We start from the raw sequence: 25,627 nt of genomic DNA, 5'->3' as shown, positions 1-25,627 counted from the left end.
TCCTCCAGCCTGTTAGGCAGATATAGGAGACTGATATCAGGAACACTGTTTCTGTCATGCAAATAGCCAAGTTTCAATTTGGTGGTGCTCTTCTTTCCTGTTATTTTCTTTGAAGTAGTTGATTTTGAATAGAAACTGTAAGAAAGGTAAAATCTCTTGAACTCTCCACCACACCCAGTTACAAGATATTTCTTAAGACTACTTTGAAACACCTATATATAATGATCACGATCACCTAATGACCCCTTTTTCAGGTTGATTGCTATCTCAACCATTGTCATTGTGCAATTGGGCTCAAAAGTATACATGAAGACTTTAGTTTTTTGTCCTTATTAGCCAGAATTTATTAAACGTCTTTATACCAAAGCAGGTTTAAGAAGGAAAATTCTGGCAATACCATCTTCTCCAGATCACGTTATGAACATACTTACGATCATGTGCGTCCGAAGAGAGTTTGAGGACAAGAGGTGAACCCATTGAGTAGCTAGGAGGTAACTGTGGGTCAAGTTTCGGTTTTAATTTGATTTTGAACTTTTGGCCTGTCCCTTGTGCTTTGCATGGGTGAGATTCACTTTTGATGTTGTACAAGGACCTGGTAACCGGACTGTAATTGATATGATAATAGACCCACATTTGCTGTCAAATAACAATTTTTTGTATTGTCTGGCCTTGTTCATAGAGTCCAGCTTCCAAAGTTTCATAATAGTTGTATTAAACAAGGGAGATAAATTAGCATCTCCTTTATCCACATTCTGTGGCATGAGAATATGTTTGAGGGCAGTTACTAAGGACACTAAAACATTAATGATATATATATATATATATATATATATATATATATATATATATATATATATATATATATATATAAGTGTCCATCGAGCAGCTACGTCTCATGCATGCTCCCCGACACATTGATGGGGGCATCTGCGTGGGAGGATAGATTGCTCTAGCTCATCAAATGGGGAGAAAGAAAAAAAAAAAAGCAAGAGGCGGTCGATCAAGTAGCCTAGAATGCAGGCGGCAATGGTAGATCAGGAAGGCTCTTCTATTGGTGATCAAAATGAATTGCATTGGTGAATTAAATCTGTTTGTCTAACGAAGGGTAAATTCGCTATCGTCAAAGGTTTCGGTGGTCTATAGTCCCAGTAGTGGTCGTCTCCTTGCCTATTAGGGGGTCTATCTGTTATTGTATATTTGAATATTCTTCTGTTACTTGAATAAAAAGGATGGAGGCCTATCCTCCAGCAGCGAGTTTCCAGAAATGATTAACTTACGGGCCCAGCCCGCAAAATGAAAGAAAAAAAAAGCAAAAATAGCTAAGTTGTTTTGTTATTTGAGGAATTGTTATGATAGACCCTTGATCAATATCCAGACTGTGTAGATCCGTGCAGTAACTAACATTTTCAATTGCTAGCTTTTAACTGCCATGAGTATCTCGTATTATTGACTATTTCATGTTTCATAAAACCTTCGCACCTTGTACTCAACACTACATGATAATATTATAATTGATTATCCTAAAAATAAATAAGTGTATCCGAGTCCAGCCACAATGAGGTTGAGTTAGTTATCAAGATGGCACCCAGACCTATGGCCGCCTTGAATTTTAATGCAATATTGCAATTTGTCTTTTACCTTCATCTTCTAAGCTAAAACCAGCATATTATATTGCAATAGAAGAGAATTATCTGCCTAAAGATGAGAAATGTGAATTGGACATATTAATATAGTTCGAATTCCATCAGTTCTCTTATAAGATTTCTGTGAAATTACTCCTCCCCCACCCCCTCCTCCCAAAAAAACCTTATCATATCCAACGGTTTATTCCAAACAAAACCTTAGTGATGATGAAAAGGAGATACCGAAAAGACAACACCTCATAGTCAGATGCTTTCTGCAGTAAAACCAGATCAGTTAAGCAGTTTGTACCAGAATCAAAAGCTTACAAGGACCAGGGCATCTGGCAACCAAAAAACGTTGGATGAAAAATACTCATTAACTTGTTCAACCCTGAAACAAAGTTTTAATCTCCACAACAACTTTCTCTGCTTCATCAATTTCTGCGCCTCCCTTGCTTTCTTCTTTGAACTCTTCCTGAAAGTAACCAAAGAAAGGATGAGGAAAGATGAACCAAATCAAAGTTTAACTATCATTAAAGCTAATAAATTACCAATATGCCTTGAAGATCAGCCAGTGAAGCCTCTAAGCGTTTACGACAATCAGGTATCATCATTCGTGACTCAGCTAATACACTTTCCTGCTCAAATAAAGATGAAGACAGCATAATTCATAAAAATGATGCTTCTATCAAACACTAAGGAGAACAGAAAAACACAAGTGGCTCTTACCATGTACAATTTGCAAAATAATGAAGATATGAGGCTTTTACAAGAAAAGTCTGAAGCTACAAAGGTGTAGAAAAATCAGCCGACCTCATGAATAAGTTTAAACTGCATATCTTGTTATCTAATGCAGTGAAGGCCCACAATAAACAACGTGTCTTATTTCTTCTCAAAAAACACAATAACATATCCAACATAAGTTTGATACAAATTCATCGGGTACTAAGAGGACAAGATATATACTTGCCCAACAAATTTGCACCTAATACATACGTAAGACCATTAAGGATTGCATTCTATAAGTGACACATTATCTTTTGAAACTTGACAGCAACTTGCTTGTCCAACATTATCCACATTCAGTCAGCCCCTTTGTTTGCAATCTCAGGCAATGGCGAAAAGGATCACTGTGCGACTGGAAGTAGAGCACCATCGAGCACAGTTCGAGACAGTGCTAGGAGGAGAGGAAGAGAGAATGCATATGGTAGAGCAACGATTGGAGGCCGTGGATGCACTCCTCAACACGATGGTCGCTGAGCAACAGATGCTGGCGGCTATGATGTATGAAGTCCTCCATCAAGGTATGCATCATTCTCCAAATTCTGAACGGACACCGACGACGATCGCAGTGCAAAACCCTTTCCTTCGGGTGTATTTGGAGGAGGTCCATGAAAGTAAATGAAAATAGAGTTTTTGAGATTCACTGAGGAGGATCTTGTGAGCTGGGTGTTCCCATCAAACAATACTTCGAATGCAGGGAATCGAAGGAGAACAAAGGGTCAATCACGTGGAGTCTACCTCAAAGGCGTAGCTATCTATTGGTACAAATGGCTGCTGGCGCACTAAGGGAAGCCAAATTGGGAACCCTAGTGAGGGAAATTATTGCTTGGTTCAGACCATCGTTTTACCTAGACTACAATGTCGAGCTCTCCAAAATCAAACAGACAAGAACAGTGGTTGAATACCAAGAGAAGTTTGAGAGTCTTCATAACATGGTACGCAGGTGGCTGCCGGAAGCCTTAATCGGGGCTTTTGTCGGTGGACTCAAGGAGGAGCCGAGAATAGAAGTCCAGGCGTTGAGGCCACGGAGCTTGCAAGAGTGTTTTGAAGCTGCTCGCATGGTGGAGGAGAATTACAAGCGACTTCAGTCGTCCAACAGGTTGTGGGAGGAAAACAAAGTATTCTCACGATGGGCCGTGTGAACACAGAATCTGATCATGCCAGCCGTTGTGTCGAAGGGCAGTTCACTACCTAAACAGGTGGTGAGGCATTTAACACTAGAGCAGATAAAAGACAAGCGCAGGAGAGGCATATGCTTCCATTGCGATCGACCGTGGTGCCAAGACATAACTGCCGACACATCCATATGTACATTGAAGAAGAGGAAGACCCCCTTGATGATGACCAGAATCATGTAGAGACCGGTGAACTAGCGACAGATAGCCCAGACGCACCGCCGGAGATATCCCCCCACTCCCTCAGCGGGGATGAAGTTTCCCAGCCGATGCGCGTTGAAGGCAAACTGCGTGGAAGGAGAGTAAGTGTGTTGATCGATATAGGATCAGCAGATAACTTCATCTGCAAGAAGATAGCTCAGGCATTAGGGTGCAGTGTGGGGACACAACCAGCATTCGACATGGTCATTGGGGACGGCAGCACCTTCAAGTGTAGGTGGCGGTGCCACCAAGAAGTGCTTGAGGTGCAGGGTCAGCAAGTTCCAGTGCAGCTCTACACACTAGCTATGGCGGGGGCAGATTTGGTGCTCGGCATCCAATGGCTGCTTGAAATAGGAGAGGTAGTATGGGATTTCTTTGGCATGAGGATATAGTTCCAAACAGGGGGACGGCGATCAGCTGATGATAGAGGCTGCACCCAAAAGGTCGTGAGAATTCGAGTTCGCGCAAAGTATGATGAAGGGACCGTCGACGTCCTTTTTCCCATTGTGAACGCAATGCCCTCCAGAGAAAGAAGGCAACAGACCAGCAACCGACCAGCGCCCTCAGGACAGCACTTGATGACCTACTGAAGGAGTTTCCACAAGTCTTTGCAGCACATATTACCCTACTGCCTCGATGCCATTGTGAACACTAAATCAAGCTCCAGCCAGGTGCCAAACCGGTGAAGTTGCGATCCTACCGCAACAACGGAGTGCAGAAGGAGGCACTGGAGCAGTTAGTGCAGGAGATGTTAGAGACAAGGGTGATCCAGCCTAGTCGAAGCGCATTCGCGTCGCCAGCCTTACTAGTCAAAAAGAAGGATGGTAGTTGGCATTTCTGCGTGGACTATCGCATGCTGAATGCCATCACGGTCAAGGATAGATACCCTATTCCAGTAGTAGAAGATCTACTTGATGAGCTGCATGGAGCTTGCCTTTTTTCCAAGCTAGACTTACATTCGAGCTACCATCAAATCAGAGTTGCCACTGAGGATGCTCTGAAGACTGCCTTCCACACTCACGACAGACACTACGAGTTCACCGCCATGCCTTTCAGGTTGACGAATGCACCGTCCACTTTTCAGTCCCTAATGAACGACCTATTCTACCCCTTTCTATGCAAGTTCATTCTAGTGTTTTTCAACGTCATTCTCGTCTATAGCAACAAGGAACAAGAGCATTTGCAGCACCTTCGAGCATTATTATCAATACTACAGCGGAATGAGTTGAATGTGAAACCATCAAAGTGCATGTTCGGGACAGAGACCATCTCATTCAACATGGAGAAGGAAAAGGTGAGGACAGAGAATAATTGGAAAATGCCTTAGACAATAAGAGAACAACTTGCGTTTTTGGGGCTCACATGCTATCAGAAGTTTGTCATGAGCTATAGGCTTATCCAGCACCTCTTACTGAGTTAATGAAGAAGGGCAGGTTCCTATGGAGCATGCAGGCTGAACAAGCATTCTAGCAGCTGATACATGTAGTCACCACTGCACCTATGCTGCAGATGCCAAATTTCAGGCTTCCCTTCATGGTGGAATCAGATGCCTCAGATGTGAAAGTCGAGGCAGTGTGGAGCCAAGAGACTCATCTCGTGGCTTATTTCAGCAAGACGATGGGAGTGGCCCTTGTCATCAAGTCAACTTATGAGAGAGAGCTGGTGGGTATCGTCTTTGCTGTCCTAAAGTGGAAACAGTACCTAATGGGGCAACGGTTTTACTGTTCACAGACCACCAAAGCCTAAGATACTGTCTACAACAACCCTCCCTCTCGCCGACGCTACACAAATGGATCCTCAAGCTTATGGGATTCAACTTCGAGGTGCATTTTTGTAGAGGGAAGGTGAATACTACTGCCGATGGACTCTCAAGATCTATGACCATAGAGTAGCAAGTCAACAGCTTGCTAACCATGACGCAGGTCTAGACCCAGTTATTGGAAGCAAATTTGACAGGCATAGTAGGAAGCAAAATCAGCTAGGAAAATAAGAGAGTGCCTGGACAATCATCTTCTTCAGACCTACGGATACGGATGGAAGCCCCCTTATTTACACCACAGCGGTCGAATTTACATTCCCCTGGATACTGCCCTGCCCAACTTACTTCTGCAGCATTACCACAATGACTGCACGCAGGACACGAGGGTGTAGAGGGGACTTACAGACGATTGTGCACCACGTTCTACTGGCCTAGCATGAAGAGAGATGTTAGAAATTTCATTCAGCTGTGTGATGTATGTCAGAGGAACAAATATGAAACAATGAGACCAATCAGCCTACTCCAGCCACTTCCCATTCCCGAACAGATATGAGAAGATTTTTCCATTGAGGTAAGTCTGTCATTTTTGTGATTGTTGATCATCTCTCAAAGTATGCCCACTTCACTCCCTTAGCCCCTTAGCCCACCCCTACACAGCAAAGACGGTGGCCAAAACTTTTCAAGACCATGTAGGGAACCTATATGGAATGCCTCGCACAATCACCAACGATAAAGACCCAGTCTTTATAAGTGCATTTTGGCAAGAATATTCACTTTCAAGGCACGATGTTACAGTTGAGCACCATATATCAACCCCAAACAGACGGCCAAACTGAGGTCATCAACTGCTGCCTTGAGATGTGTTAAAATAGATTGTAATGGGGAACCGGGTCCATATCTGGACCCGGTCCCATGGGGCACGGGTACCGAGGCTGGCTCGGTATCCTAGGAGGCACTCCTTCTCTCCCTCTTATATATTCTTCACTTACGTGTAATTGTTGAGTTAAGTGAATACATTTTCCCTCTCCTAGGGTTGCGGTGGTGCACCTAGGTTAGAGCTTCCCCGTGGTTTTTTCCGCTTTCTGAGGTTTTTCCACATATACCGTGTGTTCCTTTCATCTTCCTTCTTGTGTTGCGTGTTTCTACATGGTATCAGAGACAGGTTGGTGAGATCGTTCGTTTGCATCTCGTGTTTCCGCCGTCGTCCCTGCGCCGCTGCCGCCTTTGGAGTTTTTTTTTTTTCGGCCGCCGTTGGGGTTTCCTGCGCCGCCAGTTTCCGCGCAGCCGCTGTCGAAGTTCTTTCTGCGCCGCCGCCGTTGGACGATCCAGCGCCGCCGCCGGTTGCCTTCTGAAGTTTCCGCTGCCGTGGGTGTCTCTCTTTTCCGCCGTCGGACGATCCAGCGCCGTCACGCCTCTCGCCGCCGCCTTGGTTTCCGTGTGGCGCTGGTGTTTCAGCCACTGTTGTGTTGTCTTGTTGCTGCCTGGTGTTGCGTCTGACTTGACTGCTTGTGATGGCGGAAGAGATCGCACCTAAAAGTGATGTGGCCTTTGACGCGGGCAGCGCTCCCAAGAGCGAGAACTTGCCGGTCCAGGTCACGCCCATTCGTCTGACTAAAGATAACTATCTCTCTTGGTCTGCTGCTCTCGAGATTGGGATAACGAGCCGTGGTCGTCTCCCCTATATCACAGGCGACAAACCGGCGCCCAGCAAAACTGATCCTCAATGGGCGACTTGGGTGTTGGAAGACAGTCAGGTTAAGGTGTGGATCATCAGCTCTGTGTCCGCTGATATTCAGCCTCTTATTCTGCGGAAGCCGACTTCGTTTGATATGTGGACTGTGCTTGCGAGGATGTATGGTCGCAAGAAAAGGGTTCTGCGTACGTACCAGATTAAACGCAGTATTTATTCTCTGAAACAGGGTGACTTGTCTGTTGCCTCCTTCTATGCAGCCCTGAAAGCTAAGTGGGAGGAACTTGATTATCATCTGAATGATAACTGGGACTGTGGTTCCGATCATGCCCGATACTGGGAAAAGGAATGGATGGACCGGACGTTCCTTTTCCTTGGAGGCTTGCGTGATGAATTTGAATCCATTCGGAGTCAAATTCTCAACTGTGATGAGATTCCTAGAATAGAAGATGTATATGCTAGAGTGGAATCCGAGGAACAAAGACGCCAAGTGATGCAGATTTACCCCAGTCATGGGAGTGGTCCCTCGGCCTTTGTTAGCCGTTCTTCTATGCCTGGCCAGCGCCCTGTTAGGCGATGTACCCATTGTCACAAGTCAGGACATTCTGTTGACTTTTGTTGGGATCTTCACCCTGAGAAGAGACTTGTTCGTGGTCGCCCTCCGTCTAGTCGGCGAGGTTCTCTTGTGCAGGACTCAAATCAGAGTGGTTCTTCAAGTGGTGAAAAGTCGAGGCTTTCCCCGGATCAAATCAAGGAACTACAAGCTTATATCAGTCGTCTTTCTACTACGTCAGAGGACACATCTACGTCTGATGGAGCTAAGTTAGCTCAGGCTCTTGTTGCTACTAGTGATCAAGGTAATTCCTCTCTCGGTGATTGGATTGTTGACAGTGGGGCTACTCATCATATGACCGAGAACCCTAAGATGTTTCAAGAATACAAGTTGACTTCTGGGCAGCAGCGTGTTTCTATGGCTGATGGTTCTTCTATTTCTGTGGCTGGAAAAGGGAGTTTATCATTACTGAACAAATATTGTCTTCATAATGCCCTGCATGTTCCCAATATTCCCGTAAATTTGTTATCTGTCAGCAGTATTACCAAAGAGCTAAACTGTAATCTAATATTCTCTACTGATCGTTGTTTCCTGCAGGACTTGGGGACGGGGCAGAAGATTGGGATTGGTTCGGCTATTGATGGTCTCTACAGAATGCCAGTACAGGTTGCTTCTGCCTTGATTTCAGTCACCAGTGGACAGTTGTCTGGCGTGGAGGACAGATCCGTTATTATGCGCTGGCACGAGAGACTTGGTCATTGTTGATAGATTGTATGTTTCGGGTCCGGATCCATACCCGACCCGCCTTGTATCCCGTTTTGGGCACTACTTAAGTCATGTAACCCTAATCCTTATGAGTTAATGATAATCTAAGGAGAGAGAGAGTCTGGCTGCTAGTGGGCACCAACTCCTCCTCATTCGTGGTTTTTTCTCCCTCGTGTTGAGGGTTTTCCACGTTACATCGTGATCGTTGTTTCTCTTCCTCTTCTTGTTCGTATTTCTACATGGTATCAGAGCCGTGAAGTTCCGGCGTTACTGGTTTGTCTTTTGCCCGTGTTGGAGGAGGATTCGCCCGACACTATTCATCGTGGCACTGTTCATTGACTCGCCCAAGCACTATTCATCGTCTCGCTCGGCACTGTTCATCGCCCGTGCCCGACGCTCGTGCCCGAGCTTCGTCCGTCGCACCAGAGCTTCGTCCGTCGCACCAGCTGCCGCCTCCGCCCAGCGACGCCCTGATCAGCGCCGCTCAGGTTCCGGCCGCCTCCGCCCAGCGACGACCTGCCCAGCGGCGTTCCTCTCTTCCGCTTTCTGTCACCCGACGCATCGCCCAGCGCCGCCCGTTTTCCGACGATCTAGCGTCGCTCTGCCTCTTCCTCCACCTGTTCCGGCGGTCTGTCTCCGCCTGGTCTGACGACCCGCCCAGCGCCGCTCTCTCGTTTTTTTCCGGCGCCGCCCTCTTGCTGTCTCTACTGCCGGTGAGGTTTCGGCGTTCTCCGTTTTTTGTCTGTTGCCTGCTCTCTGCCTATTTTTGTGCTGTATTGTGCTGCTGCTTCCTGCCTCCCTCATTGCCGAGCCTTGCTCCCTGCTGCCCTTGCTGCCGACCGGACTTCGCCCGTTGCTAGACTGGTCTGTGATTATGGCAGCTTCTTCCTCGTCAACCGTCAACACAAATCAAACTGAAATTGGGGCTTTTAGAACTGAGAATGTTCCCATGCAGGTCATCACTCTTCGCCTTACAAAGGAGAACTATTTCTCGTGGTCGCCTGCTATGACTATGGGGATTGCTGGCCGTGGTCGGATGGCCTATATCGATGGGAGCAACCCCGAACCAGCAAGACCAAGTGATGTGTGGCATACTTGGTTTCTTGAGGATAATCAAGTGAAAACTTGGATTGTCAATTCCGTTTCCGCCGATATTCAGCCCCTTATCCTTAGGAAGAATACTGCTAGAGACATGTGGGTGGTCCTAGAGCAAATGTATGGCCAAAAGAAAATGGCAATTCGTACTTACCAAGTAATGAAGACAGTCTATGGCATTCGACAAGGGAACTCTTCTGTTGCAGAGTACTATGGGGCTTTGAAAGCCAAGTGGGAAGAGCTTGACTATCATTCTGATATTCCTTGGCATTGTCCCCATGATCAAGCACTTTATGTTGCTCATGAATGGGAAAACAGGGTGTTCCTCTTTTTAGCAGGTTTAAATGATGAATTTGAAGGTGTTAGAAGCCAGATTCTGAATTCAGGGGAGGTGTCCAGTATTGAAGATGTGTACTCCTGTGTTGAAGCGGAAGAACAGAGACGGCTTGTTACAAAGGAAGGGAAGAGGGAACTTGTACCCTATCACGAGAGATCCGCTCTCGTGAGTCGTGGTCCTGGCGGCCCGTCTAGATCCCTTCGCCGGTGCACTCACTGCAAGAAGACAGGTCACACCGTGGATTATTGCTGGGATCTTCATCCAGAGAAGAAGGGAAACAAAAGGAGGTCTTCTATTGGGAGGACGCCTGTGTCTGAGGTGCAAGCATCCAGTGGAGAAAAAGTCTCCATTTCTGCTGACCAACTTCGTGAACTAAGGGCTTATTTGGGCAGGATCGATGTCAACAAGATTGAGACCTCAGAGGAAACTACAGCTAATCATGCTCTTGCAGTTATTGGCAATCAAGGTAACTCTTCTGTGGGGGAATGGATTGTCGATAGTGGTGCTACTCATCACATGACAGGTAATCCAAAATTGTTTCATGAGTATAAGTTGTCCTCGGGAAAGGAACGTGTTTCTCTTGCAGATGGTTCCTCTACCTGTGTGGCAGGCGAAGGCACTCTGTCCTTATTGGACAAATTTCATGTGCAGGGCGCTTTACATGTTCCCCAGTTTCCTTTAAATCTCTTGTCAGTCAGTAGACTTACTAAAGAATTGAATTCTGAACTTATATTCTCTACCGATCGCTGTGTTTTGCAGGACTTGGTGACAGGGAAGAGGATTGGGATTGGTTTAGCTTCTGATGGATTATATCGTCTTCCCATACGTGTGGCTACTGCTCTGTTGACGGCGATCCGCAAGACAGATAAGAGAAGAGAAGATTGTCTTCAGTCTTTTATGTACTGGCATGAACGTTTTGGGCATTTACCTTTTGGGATTTTGAAACATTTGTTTCCAGACTTGTGTTCCTCCTTTGATTTGTCTTCCATTTCTTGTGATGTTTGTCAGTTTGCCAAACATGTGAGGGCTTCGTACCCTCTTTCTTCTAGTTGTGTTAATGAAGCTTTTTTCCTGATTCACTCTGATGTATGGGGACCTTCGGGAATTCATACCCGTCAAGGTTTCCAGTATTTTATCACTTTCATTGATGATTTCTCTCGTGCTACATTTGTGTACTTGTTAAAAGACCGCAGTGAGGTTCCTCGTATCATTGAGACATTCATTCTTCTTGTGCATACCCAATATGGTGCGAATGTTAAAACTTTCAGGTCCGATAATGCCTGTGAATACATGTGTCAGCCTGTTGAGGAGTTTCTTAGATAACGGGGGATTGTTCATGAGACATCTTGTAGTTACACCCCCCCTCAAAATGGGGTAGCTGAAAGGAAAAATTGTCAACTTCTTAATGTCACCAGGGCTCTTTTGTTTCAGAGAAATCTTCCTAAACACTATTGGGGTGATGCAGTTCTTACTAGTGCATGCCCAGTCGTGTTTTGAATGGTAGGACTCCCCACTCGTTGCTTCCTGGCAGTCGTCCACCATTTCCTCTTGCTCCTCGTGCTTTTGGTTGTGTATGTTTTATCCATGATCACAGTCCAAATGTCAAGAAACTTGATCCTAGGTCTATCAAATGTGTCTTTGTTGGATACTCTCCTACGCAAAAAGGATACAAATGTATTGATCCTATTACTGGTCGAGTTTATGTTACGAGAGATGTTACCTTCTTGGAACATGCCTCTTACTTTGGTGAGAATCCTCTTCAGGGGGAGCAGTCTGTAGGCAGGGAAGAGTATTCTCAGAGACAGGAACTTCAGTTTATAGATTTTTTGGACTACAAGAAAGCAGAATCACTTACTACTGTTGATGTGCCTGAGAAGGAGGAAAGGTGTGACACTAGCATTGAGAAGGAAGGCCCTCAGTTGTTTGGACAGTTCTACTCTAGACGAGGTACTCGGACAGAGATGATGACTTGTGATGCTAGATCTACTTCCAATCCCAATGCCACTCCTTCCCTGGATGAACCAAGTCCTACCGTGGAGACCGTGGAGACTCATGATGAGGTTGAAAAGAAGAATGAAGATCTTCCCATTGCCCTGAGAAAGGGTGTCAGGTCATGTACTCAACACTCCTTCTCATTCGTGGTTTTTTCTCCCTCGTGTTGAAGGTTTTCCACGTTACATCGTGATCGTTGTTTCTCTTCCTCTTCTTGTTCGTATTTCTACAGTCATCTTCCTTTTCAGTTGATTAAACAGTTGATTCCTAAGATGTTTCAGTTTGTTTCTTTGGACACCTTCGCCTGTGAAGTGTGTCAGTTGTCTAAGCATGTTAGGGCCTCGTACCCTATTTCGTTCAATAAAACCAGTCATCCATTTGCTTTGGTTCACTCTGATGTTTGGGGTCCTTCGGGAGTACCCACTTGTCGTGGTTTTCATTATTTCATGACTCTTATTGATGACTACTCTCGGTGTACGTTCGTGTATTTGTTGAAAGAACGTAGTGAAGTTCCCGGCATTGTCAAAAACTTCGTTGCATTTGTTGAAACTCAATTCCAGACCTCTGTTCAGGCCCTTCGTACTGACAATGATCGAGAGTATGTCTCCCAATCCCTTGATGACTTCTTGCGAAGCAAGGGTATTATACATGAAACATCCTGTAGCTACACACCTCCTCAGAATGGCGTGGCTGAAAGGAAGAACCGTCATTTGTTAAATGTCACCCGGGCCATTATGTTTCAACGTCGTGTCCCTAAGCGGTACTGGGGTGATGCACTTCTCACTAGTGCTCATCTCATTAACCGTATGCCTACTCGTGTGTTGAATGGTCATTCCCCTGATTCTGTTTTGTGGCCTACTCAGAATCCCTGGCCTTTGACCCCTCGGGTGTTTGGGTGTGTTTGCTTTGTCCATGATCATAGTCCCACTCTCAAGAAACTTGATCCTCGGTCCATCAAAGCGGTCTTTTTGGGGTATTCCTCCACCCAGAAGGGATACAAGTGTGTCGATCCTAGCACTTCCAGAGTATATGTCTCCAGGGATGTTACCTTTCATGAACATGAGGCATACTTTCCTGCGAATCCTCTTCAGGGGGAGTGTCTAGGTGAGAGAGTGGAAGAGTATTCTTCGCATCAGTTGATTCAGTTCACGGATTTCTTGGATTACACGGCTAGTTCTCCGAGTGTGGTAGACACAGTCAGTGAGGACAAAGACAGTCAGATGGAGGGGGGCCCTGTGGAAGAACAGTCCCGTGATCATTTGTTTGGTCAGGTATACAACAGGAAGAAGAAGGATGTGATGGAGGTTGTTGATGTTACCAATCCCAATCTTGTGAGCTCCCCGGATGATCCAAGTCCAATGAATGAAGATCTTCCCATAGCCCTGCGCAAAGGCACCAGGTCATGTACTTCTCATCCTATTCAGAGATTTGTTTCGTATGCTAAACTCAGTAAAGACTATAAGTGCTTTATTACCTCTTTATCTATGGCTGTTATTCCCAGGTCAGTGGAAGATGCCAGGGAGGATCCTAAATGGCTACAAGCCATGACAGAGGAGATGGACGCCCTGGCAAAGAACAATACGTGAGAGGTTGTTGATATTCCCAAGGGAACTCACTTAGTTGGTTCCAAGTGGGTGTTTACTATGAAGTACAAACCTGATGGCACTGTAGAACGCTATAAAGCTCGTCTCGTTGCAAAGGGGTTTAGCCAGAAATATGGGATTGACTATCTTGAGACGTTCGCTCCCGTTGCTAAACTGAAGACAGTAAGGGTCATCTTAGCTCTGGCAGTGCAAAAGAAGTGGAGCATGGACCAACTTGATGTCAAGAACGCCTTCTTGAATCGTCACCTTGAGGAAGAAGTTTATATGAGCATGCCGCCTGGATATGCGCAGAACGGAAAGTGTTGTTATCTCAAGAAAGCATTGTATGGTCTCAAGCAGTCCCCTAGAGCGTGGTTTGAAAGACTAAGGGTTGTGATGAAGACTAATGGTTATAAACAGGGAAATGGTGATATCACCCTCTTCATCAAGCAGAGAAATGGTCTGGTGAGCTTTCTACTTGTATATGTTGATGATATGATTGTCACAGGTGATGACGAAGAAGAAAAAAGGAAGATGAAAGAAACGTTAGCTGCTGAATTCGATCTCAAAGATCTGGGTAAATTGATGTATTTTTTGGGAATTGAGATCGCACGATCTGAGACTGGACTTGTTATGAGCCAAAGGAAATACACTTTGGATCTTCTAAAAGAGACAGGTAAACTGGGATGCAGGCCCTTTCTTACTCCAATGGAGTCTGGCACAAGGATAAGTATCAAAACTAGGACGATCTTGGATGAGGAAGGAAAAGGGAGGTATCAGCGGCTGGTTGGTAAACTCATTTATCTCACTCTTACTCGCCCGGATATTACGTATGTTGTGGGTGTGTTAAGTCAGTTTATGCATGCCCCTACTGATTGTCATTGGAAAAGTGCTGAAAGAGTATTGGGATACTTAAAGAATGACCCAGAGAAAGGACTGCTCTATACTCGACAAGGTCAACTCAGCATTGAAGAATACTCTGATGCTGACTGGGCAGGATGCACAGATACTAGAAGGTCTACCACAAGATACTGCATCTTTCTTGGAGGTAACCTGGTGGTATGGAGAAGTAAAAGACAAGAAGTTTGTTCCAGGTCCAGTGCTGAGGCTGAATACAGGGCGGTTGCTATGGGGGTTACAGAAATGTTATGGCTCAAAATTCTTTTAGCAGATATTGGGGTGAAAATGGAAGAGAATATGAGGATGTATTGTGACAACAAGTCGGCTATTAACTTGGCAAACAATCCAGTCCTGCACGACAGAACCAAACATGTGGAGATCGATCGCCACTTCATACGGGAACGCAGAGATTCAAAGGAGTTTATCCTGCCCTATATGAAGTCTGAAGATCAAGTTGCTGATGTCTTAACTTGTCTTTATGTACATCTCAATTTGAGAAAAATGTTAGCAAGCTTGGCATGTTTGACATGTATGCCAAGCTTGAGGGGGAGTGTTAAAATAGATTGTAATGGGGAACCAGGTCCATATCTGGACCCGGTCCCATGGGGCACGGGTACCGAGGCTGGCTCGGTACCCTAGGCGGCACTCTTTCTCTCCCTCTTATATATTCTTCACTTACATGTAATTGTTGAGTTAAGTGAATAAATTTTCTCTCTCCTAGGGTTGCGGTGGTGCACCTAGGTTAGAGCTTCCCCGTGGTTTTTTCCTCTTTCTAAGGTTTTTCCACATATACCGTGTGTTCCTTTCTTCTTCCTTCGTGTGTTGCGTGTTTCTACAGTTAGGATCTATAGTAAACATCCAACCCACCTACAGCTGGTTATATATGCACATTTAAGGGGATTAACCCGAATGATAATGAAATACCATTTCTGAAGCTAGGCTTTGGTCGATAGAAAGAGAGTTAACCACTACTGACATTGGGCAGTGGCTAAAAATATACATATATTACTTATAAATATATATATGAAATGTCAATGTTGCCGGAAGTCGGATAGTTGCCATTTATTTAAAAGTTTGCAGAAAAAGGACCATAAATTGTCGTTAAATCTATCATAAACTATTGCCACACAATAAACCATCGTAATGCCAATGTAGTGATTGTTTTAGTGACAATTTTTTGAATTTTAGCCGTCTAGCATCCGAATGGATTGGACTATATGAAAGTTGGTAAATAACATACTACTTGGTGAGAGACAAAAATGAGACCTGTTAATCATCTTTTGCAATCTAACCTTATAGCTATGATCATAAGATTTATTTGGTGAGAAGCACATATTAAGTTAGTTGTCCTTTACTTTATTAATGGTTTTTATATACCTTTTTAACACAAATTTAAGAGGTCTGCTTTTTATCCCATACCAAAGTGGTCTGGTATTTACCAACTACTCTCTATCTCTCTCTCTCTCGATACATATATATACATATATATATGGACAGTCACAATTTCTTGTCTTTTAGTGCACAGAGCTGAGAACTACCCTTAGCATGTTGTCACAAACTCTTGGGTCATGTGGCTATGTTAAAAAAATTGATTTTCTATGGCTTGACAATATAAAAAGTTGTATGCAAATGTGTCAATGAGTTCTAAGTTGCAACTGCATGCAACATTAATTGATTGCAAAGCACATGGGTGATTTCTATATGGCAAAATTCAAAGAAAGAAGACTCAAACGAAAAATCTATAGCTTGGATGTGCATTTTGGGCAAGACGAGAATCAAATTATGATGTAACGTTAAAAACTTGATGAGCAAAAAATTAACTTTTTTGCAAAATTTCTCCAAACTATGTCAAACAATGCAATACAATTGTGGATAGAGGTGAAAAGCATATTCAAAAGACTTGATAACACTACAACTTTTTACCATCCAACTGGTTCAGCCGTATTCCAGCTGGATTCTTGCTATCCAACTCCACCAATGAACTTGAAAGGCTCAAGCTTATAGATCTGAAAAAAATTGAAATCTAATGCAGGTGTTAAATTTATTAACCTCCCCATGTTTTATAAAAAAAATATAAATCATTGATTTATTATTTATATTATTAACCACCCTCCCCCCCAATTTGTATAAAACAATGTAAATCGATTTTTTTTTCCTCTCTCTCTCTCAAGATACTTTCGCCCCTCGCACTGTGACTTCTCTCTTGCCCCTCGCCCCGTGCCTTCTCTTTCGCCCTCCTTCTTGCCTCTCGCCATGTGCCTTCTCTCTCACCCTGTGCACAGCAGAAGAAGACGCCTCACGAGGAAGAACACCAGGTCCATTTCGTTCCCACAGCAGGTATTTCCCTTTGCATGTTTTCCCAATATTATTTCCCTAAAAGGGGAAAGAAGATTTCTTCTCATGGATTTTGGTGTTGATTCTTGGCGTTCGGAGTAGCAACTCCTTGGTCTTTCCCCTTCTTCCCATTGATTCCCGAGCATGCAGATCGCGTTTGTAAACAAGGGGAGATATAGGCCTCTTTTTCTTATCGTGGGGCTCCATTTCATCTGGCCAATCAGAGATATACCGGTGCTGGTAGCTTAATTTGGGGATCTTTTTGTTTGTGGTATCTGGGAATTTATTTACCTGCTTTTAGAAGATTGTGTTTGTGAAGTTGGTGTTTGTTTCTCGACTGATTTGGTTGGGGTTTTTGGTCCAATTGTTTCACTGTTGTTCGGTCTGATCTTGATGATGCGATTGAGGAGAATCAAGAAAGCTGATATATTTTGTATGTTAATTACTTCCATACTTTGTTTAGTAGTATAACTAAATTTTGGATCATGATTTAATGATTTATGAATATGTAAATCACATAAAATCATGTTGTTTAACATGTTAGATGAGTTTTAGAAAGCCAAAGAAATTTAGACCACTCATTTAAAAATCTTAATTACACATTTAAATGCATCACTCGTTATTTTGGATGTAGAGATCACATCCACAAAGTAGATTACAAAGCAATGAGTGAGCAATTGTTAAAAATAAAGGGTTGAGTAAAACCAGTCCCAAAATGGGACTAATTGAACACATTTATCATTCTTAGAGTAAATGAGCATTAGGGAATGTGAATGACATGCTTAATGAAATGCATTTCTCTCTCTCTCTCTACATCTCTCTCTGAAAAAGAGAGAAAAGTGGACTCAGTCAAAGTTAACTAAGAGTCTAAGAGCAAAAGTTGACAAAGAGAGGAGGCACAAAATGTGCTGACTGCACTTTAACATGGGTACTGCTGCCTTTTACGCATGTCTGTATGAAACAGATTCAAACCAAAGCATGACTATGATAAATAAGCAAAGACAAGCACATCCATGAGGCGGGTTCTAGCCAAAGTATATCCATATTTGCTGCTGTGTTTCTAGTGCAAATTGTCTAGAAGATGCCAATTATTTTTATATGGATGCACATAAAACAAAACTTCCTGAGATGTCAAGATTTATTTGAAGCGAAATTTTTCTAGTGTGTGCACCTGTGCATATCTTTTTGTGCACATAGTGCCATAGTGGTAAACCTTGATATGTGCTTCAGTTACAAGTAAAGATAGCAAGCCATGGCCCAACAAAAAGCCACAATTGTTTTCAATAAAAGCATAATGAAGATTAACTTGAGGAGCTTCAACAAAAAGACAGAGCTGGTTTAATTAATATAACCAAGAAGGACAGATATGTAAAAGGTAAGGATAACTAGTTAAATCAATGTCAGTAAAATTGGAAATTGGATTGGGTTGGCTAGACCACCGATTACGAAAATTGTCTGATTCAGCCATTCAGCTGAATTGTAGTGAATCAGCAAAAAATATTATGACATCCATTTAAAAAAAAATAAAAGAAAATGTAAATTGAATAATTTGAAAAATAGAATCAAAGTATTAAAATTAATTAAAAAATGAATAGCGCATAACACTTGCCCCCTTGAATCAGCCGGTGAATAGCTTTTGCCACCAATTCGATTCAAAGTGGGGATTCAGGCTATTTCAGCAACACTGAGTTAGACCATGTCCAGTCACAACTAAAGCACAAACAAAGTCTGTATGCTACCTGTTGTTTGAGAACATAAGGATCAGCTCCACTCTCCTTCATGTTAGTTGTTTTTGCAGCTTCCCTCTCAACTTCTTTCTCATATGAGTGAAGCTCCTTAAGAAGGCGCTTACAAGTACTTGTCTTAATTTTCAAATCTCTTACGGTTGCCATGTAGCCCTATAACAAATAGAAAATACATCAAATCATCTCAACCAAAATAAAAAAGTATCAGGTTGATGCTACTAAGGACATGCGCCACTAAGGACTTAAGAACTTGGAGTTGACAAGCTACTACAAGCATCAGGTTTGCACTCACATCTACCAATAACATGTTACCATGATCAGGTATGGTTCACGATATGCCAATAAGAGAAAGTGGTTCTCTTGAAATGCATTTTTTAAATGTAATTACAAAATCTGCTCAGATAAGACGTGCATGGAGCTAGATTACCACAGCCCTTGAAACCAGAGGTTTATTGGTATTTCAACAAACAGTTGATGGGCATAAGTATATCCGCTGATGTGCCCAGCAATCTACTCCAAATGTTGCACTCTGTCAAACTGCATACTTGTTGTTACACTTCAATGCGATGTAACTGGAATACATTCAATATCTAAAATCCTTAACATCACCAGAATATCATTTTAAACACAATTATTACCTCTTCACCAAGAAAGCGTGAAGAATCAAAATAATAAAGAAGATATGTAAAATCAGAAGCAATGCAAGAAAAGCACAATCTAAAAATTGATGCAAAAATCGGAAAGAACAGTGAATTCAACCAAACGAAACAAATGCATCACAAAATCTCCAAGAGAGAGAGAGAGAGAGAGAGATACACAGAAGATAGAAAGAAAGAACCAACAAATACAGAGATCGCAACTACGAAAAAATACAACATAGAAACCCTATTTTACAGTGACTGCTAAAGGAGAATAGGCCTTACCTAGAATTCTTTGATGCAGCAGAGGAAGAAGAAATGCACGATCGAAGAAAAACCCACTACAAGAGAGAGAGTAATAGCAGGGATTCTGAGTGAAGTTTAGGCCTGCATACGAGCCGAGCCCGACCTTGCCCAACTCGAGCTCGAGAATTCGAGTCCAGCTCCCTAATACAAGCTCGACTCGATTATACAGAATAGAGCTCGAGTTCGACTCGCTTACCTCGTTCGTTTATGTCTTAACCATTTTAGGCGTTAACTTGTTTAGCATTAACTAAACAAGTTTAGGCATAATTTAACTCCTAACATAATCTATGGCAATAAATGTAGATTATCCTAATCTTATGAACATAGAATCAAGAACTAAAAACTGTGGTAAAAAATATTGAATCATGAACGAGAAAGAAAAAAAAAAGAGAAATCAGTTTGACAAGTTTGGACTCCCATGCAGTCCAGAAGTGCACATATATCCAACAAACGTGCATTCATTCAGTTAATTTTGCATGCATAGACTTTTATCTACAAGGAAAAACAAATGAAGCATTGGCCAAGGATTGGAAGAAATTGACGGCATACAAAAATATACCCAGCATTTTTTCACATAAGTTCTCAAATTTCCAATTAAAGTGGAATTTAGTTTGTCAGTTCAGAATGGCAGAGATGGATGATGGGATGTCGGTGGGGTGGTGGCTAGATGCCGGATGCCGGACAGTGGAACCGTGGAGCTGCCGGACGGTGGAGGCGTGGAGTGGTCGTGCTGGCGTGCGGTGCAGCGGGGGGCCGATGGTGACTGGTGAGGATGGTCGAGGTCGACGAAAGAGAGAGAAAGAAAGAGAGAGAAATCAAACAATGAAACTCGAAAGCGGGAACATTGAACCGACCACCGGTGAACCGGTTTGAGTAAGTTCCTATAACTCGAACTCGACTCAGTATAGTTGTAAGCTTTAAGAGCTCATATCCAATATCTTTGAGTGAGTTCGAGTCGAGTCTGAGTTGGCTCGACGAGCTTTAGTCAAGTATTTTTGAGCGAGTTCGAGTCGATTCCAAATTGGCTCGATGAGCTCGAGTCAAATATTTTCGAGCGAGTTCGAGTCGAGTTCAAATTGGTGCAGCCCTGGCTAGGGAAGAGAAGCGGAGAGAGAAGCAGCATTCCTTCATCTCGAGGAGAAGCAGAGAGAGAAGCAGCATTCCTTGAGCTCGATAACTGTTCCAGCGCGGACGGAACGCACCCACTTAATGTGCTTCCCTTGGCCTGCGTGCCTCCTGTTCCACGTCCGATATGTGTGTCGACTTCCGGGGAACGCCGGAAATGCGTTTCAAACGTCCTCAAAAAATGGTCCTGTTGGCTTGGATTTCGCCCTACGACCGTCGCCGCAATTATTTCTATCATCGTAAGACTGCGCCTCACGGATCATGCTTACATGGAGCTATGGGTTTTGACCCAATGTTAATCGCCTTTGGAATATCCAAATATTTATTTAATAAGACTACTTTTTAGCGTCTTAAAAAGTAGCTAAAAAATTAACACATGGCCAGTGCACATGGTACTCTTGAGATATGACCCCATGCTTCCAAAATTTTGATGTTTGAATCTTATTTCATTTCTATAAAAGAATAATAGAGAACAAGCAAATTCAAAGTTCTAATAGAACAATTTGTAAAAATACAAAAGTTATAAATGGTAAAGATCAATCAATTGAAAAATATTAGTTAATCTACAAGTGAACATTAAAAAGTTGTACGTGATATACGAAAATAATAGTAACACAAAACATGAGCAAAAAGAGTATGTCATGTTATTATTTTAAAGAAAGTCAAAAGCTTCCACCTAACCTCATGTCTTCTTAGAGTACAAGGGCTACCTTACGTTCAAGTTTCGAGATGTCACCCCTTCCATGCTTCAACTTACAATGTCTCTTTTTTGCTATGTGCTGTTGATCAGCCCTCACCCCCAACCGTTGCTTCAAGCCTCTCATAAACCACTGGATTTGAATGATCGAACAAGAAGAGTTAGCTAGTACTTGGATTAGGAATAAGGATGCCGATGGTCTGGATATAGATCGATATTCAATTTCAGCGACAACTCGAGGTGTCATCTAAATTCAATAAGAAAAACACACATTTGGCATCAGAATTGTACATAATTTTTTATTACCAGATCTGATGGACAACCTGACTTTGTTGAACATCTAAATCAGGTTGCATGCAAAACTCTGGATGCGGTTTTGCGTTTCTTCATATGGTTCTAAAGGATCGAACAAGAAGAGTTAGGTCTTGCATTGGAAACAAGGACGCCAATGGTTTGGATATAATTCGATATTCAATCTCAGGGAGCACTCTACTGTTATTTAGATTTTATAAGAAAAAACACACTTTTGTTATAAGAATATTTATATACAATTTTCTCTTACCTGATTTTGATGGTCATCCAAATCAAACTATAGGCAAAATTTGAATACGGTTTTGCACTTCTTCACATTTGAAAGCAAAGGTAACTTAATATGGTATGGCAAATCTTTATCCGTCCCATAAACAACTCCCTTTACATCTTAGAAAATATACGAATAGAGACACTTGTAGTATGAAAAACAAGTCCATAAGCTCATGAGGAACATGGTTTCTAAAAAAGAATCTTGCGTGACGGAAGTTTTGATGAAGTTTTCGAGAATTATGAAAAGTTATAGGATGTTTGTTTACTTCAAAATCGAACCCAAGAAAAAGAAAAATCTGATATGGTTTCCGTTGCATTAGATCTTCTTACCCGGATCTATGATCCCGATGCTGCTTTTTTTTTTTTTTTTTAAATTAATCTTCCCGTTTTTGGCGGTAGCCAACGGTCACATATTCATAGGTCACATTTGGTTTTCCTCTTTCATGACGGAAGATCGAAATAGAAAGTTGCTGTTTCCTTCCGGTTTCCATTTTTGATAAAAGCGAGAAGAGAACTTGGAAACTTGGGAGTTTTTCTTCTCTATATAAAGACGCATATTTGCTCTGCTTCCTAGTTAGAAGGAGGGGAGAGGGAGAGAGAGACGCGTTCCTGCCACAGCCATGGCATTCCTTCAATTCTACGTGAAGCACAGTTTGAGAAGAATGGGAAGCGTCACGAAGAGTAACTGGAGCAGAGCCTTTTCGTATGACTACAGAGCCCAATCACTGGCTTCCCTGGTTTCTATGGTTTCCGACGCGCTCCGTCAGGGCACCGACATAACTTCGGAGCTAATAGACGAGATGTGTGCTAACGTGTGCCGCCATGTCCGGAAATTGGTTCGACAATGGTCGGCGGTGGTGGGAGATGCCGACCACCGGATCCCGATCGTTGCTGTCATCGACGTGGAGGAGGAGGAAGTGGAAGGACTTGTTTGTTTCGATTATGGGGCCAAGATCACTTGCTATGCTGTTTGCTATGCACCATTGTCAGCAGGTTACTATTCCTCCTCCTCAACATCAGCGGCGGCTGCAGCGGCATGACGGCAGCACGGTCAGAAGAGCTGGAGGCGAGGGAGAAGGTGGTGATTTTGTAAGCTCTGCTGCCTTCGCAACGACTGAGAGAACACCCACTCTGGCAACCGAAGGGAGTTTCCCCTGTTTTTGGAGCGGCATTTCCTTCATTGAAGTTCTGTCTACCTACTATTCTTTTGTGTAGCATCTCTATATGTATGACAAATTTTGTTGTGACCAAGTTCGGTTCATTTATGAGCACGTTTTCATTCTGTTACTTCACGGCTTTTGATATGAGAGATTGAGAGAGAAAGATGCACTGGGAAAGATCTGCATCTCCAGTCAATTGATCAGTTTCGTTACTAGCAAAGGGTGGCTGCCCTTGATTGCATTCACGGAATGGAACTAACAATACTTGGTCAACAATATTCTTTTCTGTCTAAGATGATGCGATTGGCGGTTACTGAATAAAAATATGTAGCTTCATCAACATATGACAAGCAACTAGATGGACTGAGCAGGAGACTTGACTGTAACAATCAGACGCATGTTAGGGAATACGAGTAATCGCCTTCTCCTGTAGATCCCTTTCCTGATCTCCATTCTTACTCTGCAACACATAAATAGAAAGGCCTATGGATCTGCAATAAAAATTCAAAGAAGGATTTGACGTTATTTATCAATGCAGCAGTACTACTGCTCTTCTGCTTGGCTCGACGATTTTCTCTGCTGCAATGATCGGTTGTTGCCTTCTGAACTGTGGCTCGAACTGAATAGAGATTTTGAGGTCAATGTGCTCCCTCTCGTTTTGTTCAACTCCTTCATGCCCTCCATCTTGACTTGGGCCTGGCTTCAAGGGACATTGACAGCATAACCACAACCAGTAAGTGGGTATCCTATTTTGTCGACAGCTGATCACTCAACTGATTTATTAAGCAGCTTTTGTTGGGGAATGTACGTGTTGCTTTTATTAAGCTTTATGTGTGCGCTTCACAAATAGACTTCTTCTAACATGATATACTAGATTGGTTCCTTCGTTTTTAACAAAATTTACTATTTTATTTTCTAAAATTTACTTTACATATATGATGTTTACATTAGAAGCTTAAGGATATTTAGAAAAGTGATGGCTTTTAAATGTGAAAATGAGTTCATAAGGGTCTAAGATTAACGGTCAACACCTTTTAAGCACCCACCGACTATTTATCTGCTGGTGTTTGGCTGAAGGACGATCCTGAGTGTTCCTTCTTTCTGTCTGTTGCTGTTTAGTAGGCAAAAGCTTATTGTGCAAGTTCTGGTCATTCATGGCTGGGAAAGAAAAAGAAAGAATTGGGTGTCTAACTTTGTGTTTGTATCTGTCATGTAAGACTATAAACGTTCGGATGGCAAATTCTTGTTGCCTTCTTGATGTTGCCGATTGAACTGAGCTGCCTAATACAAAATATTCTTCCTGGAGAACAGAATTGAGTTTGCAGCTCAGTTCAATGGGCAACATCAAGAAAGCAGTCTGATTACTGTTGTGCATTCCTACTTAAGCTTGATGATGAAAACAAATAAGCATCGTGCGCTTACTTAGGTTCGATCCAAAGTTGAATATAGTAATTGTACAGGGAGTTTCACTGCTATTTAACTTGTATGACTGATTTCACCCTCATGGTTGAATGTTTAATACATTATTAGTGTATGTTCTTCAAATCGCAAGTACATAGGGAAATATTCACAGCCTTTATGCTGCATAAGACAAAGTACTAGAAATTGGTCTTAGCGTGTGAATATTTTCAACCCACCTGCAGTTTTTGGTTTCAAAGTGGTTCCTTTCAAGTAGGACATAAGCTACTACTAGTTACACTTTCTGCCTTAGGATATTACCCGTTTCGGTTTGTGTTTATATTTCAGTTATAATTGGTGAGGGAGGCTTGTTTAGTTATGTTGAAAATGTGGCTTATGTTCTTATACTTGCTGAGGACGCACAAGGGTTGGAAACTGCTGATGAAGAGATGATCCTAAAGTTCGTAGTTTAACAAAAAAAGAAAAAAGAAAAAAGAAGATTTATTTTTTTCTAAAACGATGAACTTTAGGCTCATCTCTGCTTAATGCCAAACAAGTTTGGAGTCTAGAACTGACAAAAGAATACGAGAGCTGCCATAAAAATTTGTATCTGGAGATATGCTATACATCAATGGATGTTTATATTTTTCTTCCTTTATAAATTATTAGAAGGATGTTTGAAATAATATTTATAATTTTGTTTGATGAAGAGTTTTGTTCTTCAAGTGAATGAAATATAATTTTTTGTTGTATATTCAAAATTTCTTGAGAACATGTATTCAACCACACCTGCCAAGAGAGAGGACAGGCTCAATTGGTTCAAGAAAATATAAAAAAGGTGCGAGCAAACAATAAATTACTGTTCAACTTTTGAGATTAACAAATAGTCTATTCGTTCTAAGAAGATTTTACAAAGAACCGCGTACTAGAAAAATTTTAGTTTTTGAAATAAAACGATGAAAACGCTTTTCATACAAACCATTCTTTCTTGTTGGAAAAAGCGACTTTTACAAGAAATTGTTTTTATAATTTTATATCACAATAATAGCTATTTATAACTTTGTAAATAATTATTTACTTGCGTAACCAATAAGCTCCTTTTTATATTTTTTCTCAAACTAATGAACCCCAGAGCCAAACGAACTATCGACCTCGTGTAAGCTAAGTCATATTAAAATAAATTTAAT

At 42.4% G+C, this 25,627-nt stretch overlaps 1 protein-coding gene across 1 annotated transcript; it reads right to left on the bottom strand.

Moving 5' to 3' along the window:
• Nucleotides 1-1,862: 1,862 nt before the first annotated feature.
• Nucleotides 1,863-19,666, bottom strand: LOC116254640 (tubulin-folding cofactor A-like). Its single transcript, XM_031630169.2, has 4 exons — nucleotides 19,458-19,666; nucleotides 18,529-18,687; nucleotides 2,174-2,260; nucleotides 1,863-2,097 (listed from the first exon to the last, which is right to left on the bottom strand). Exons 2-4 carry the CDS (start codon nucleotides 18,679-18,681, stop codon nucleotides 2,008-2,010), a joined length of 330 nt encoding a protein of 109 aa, XP_031486029.1. The 5' UTR covers nucleotides 18,682-18,687; nucleotides 19,458-19,666; the 3' UTR covers nucleotides 1,863-2,007.
• Between the last annotated feature and the right edge of the window lie 5,961 nt (nucleotides 19,667-25,627).

The sequence above is a fragment of the Nymphaea colorata genome, chromosome 5 (assembly GCF_008831285.2).
Source record: "Nymphaea colorata isolate Beijing-Zhang1983 chromosome 5, ASM883128v2, whole genome shotgun sequence".
Lineage (NCBI taxonomy): Eukaryota > Viridiplantae > Streptophyta > Magnoliopsida > Nymphaeales > Nymphaeaceae > Nymphaea > Nymphaea colorata.
The sequence above is the reverse complement of the archived record's forward strand: the minus strand, read 5'-3'. Positions and strand labels throughout refer to the sequence as shown.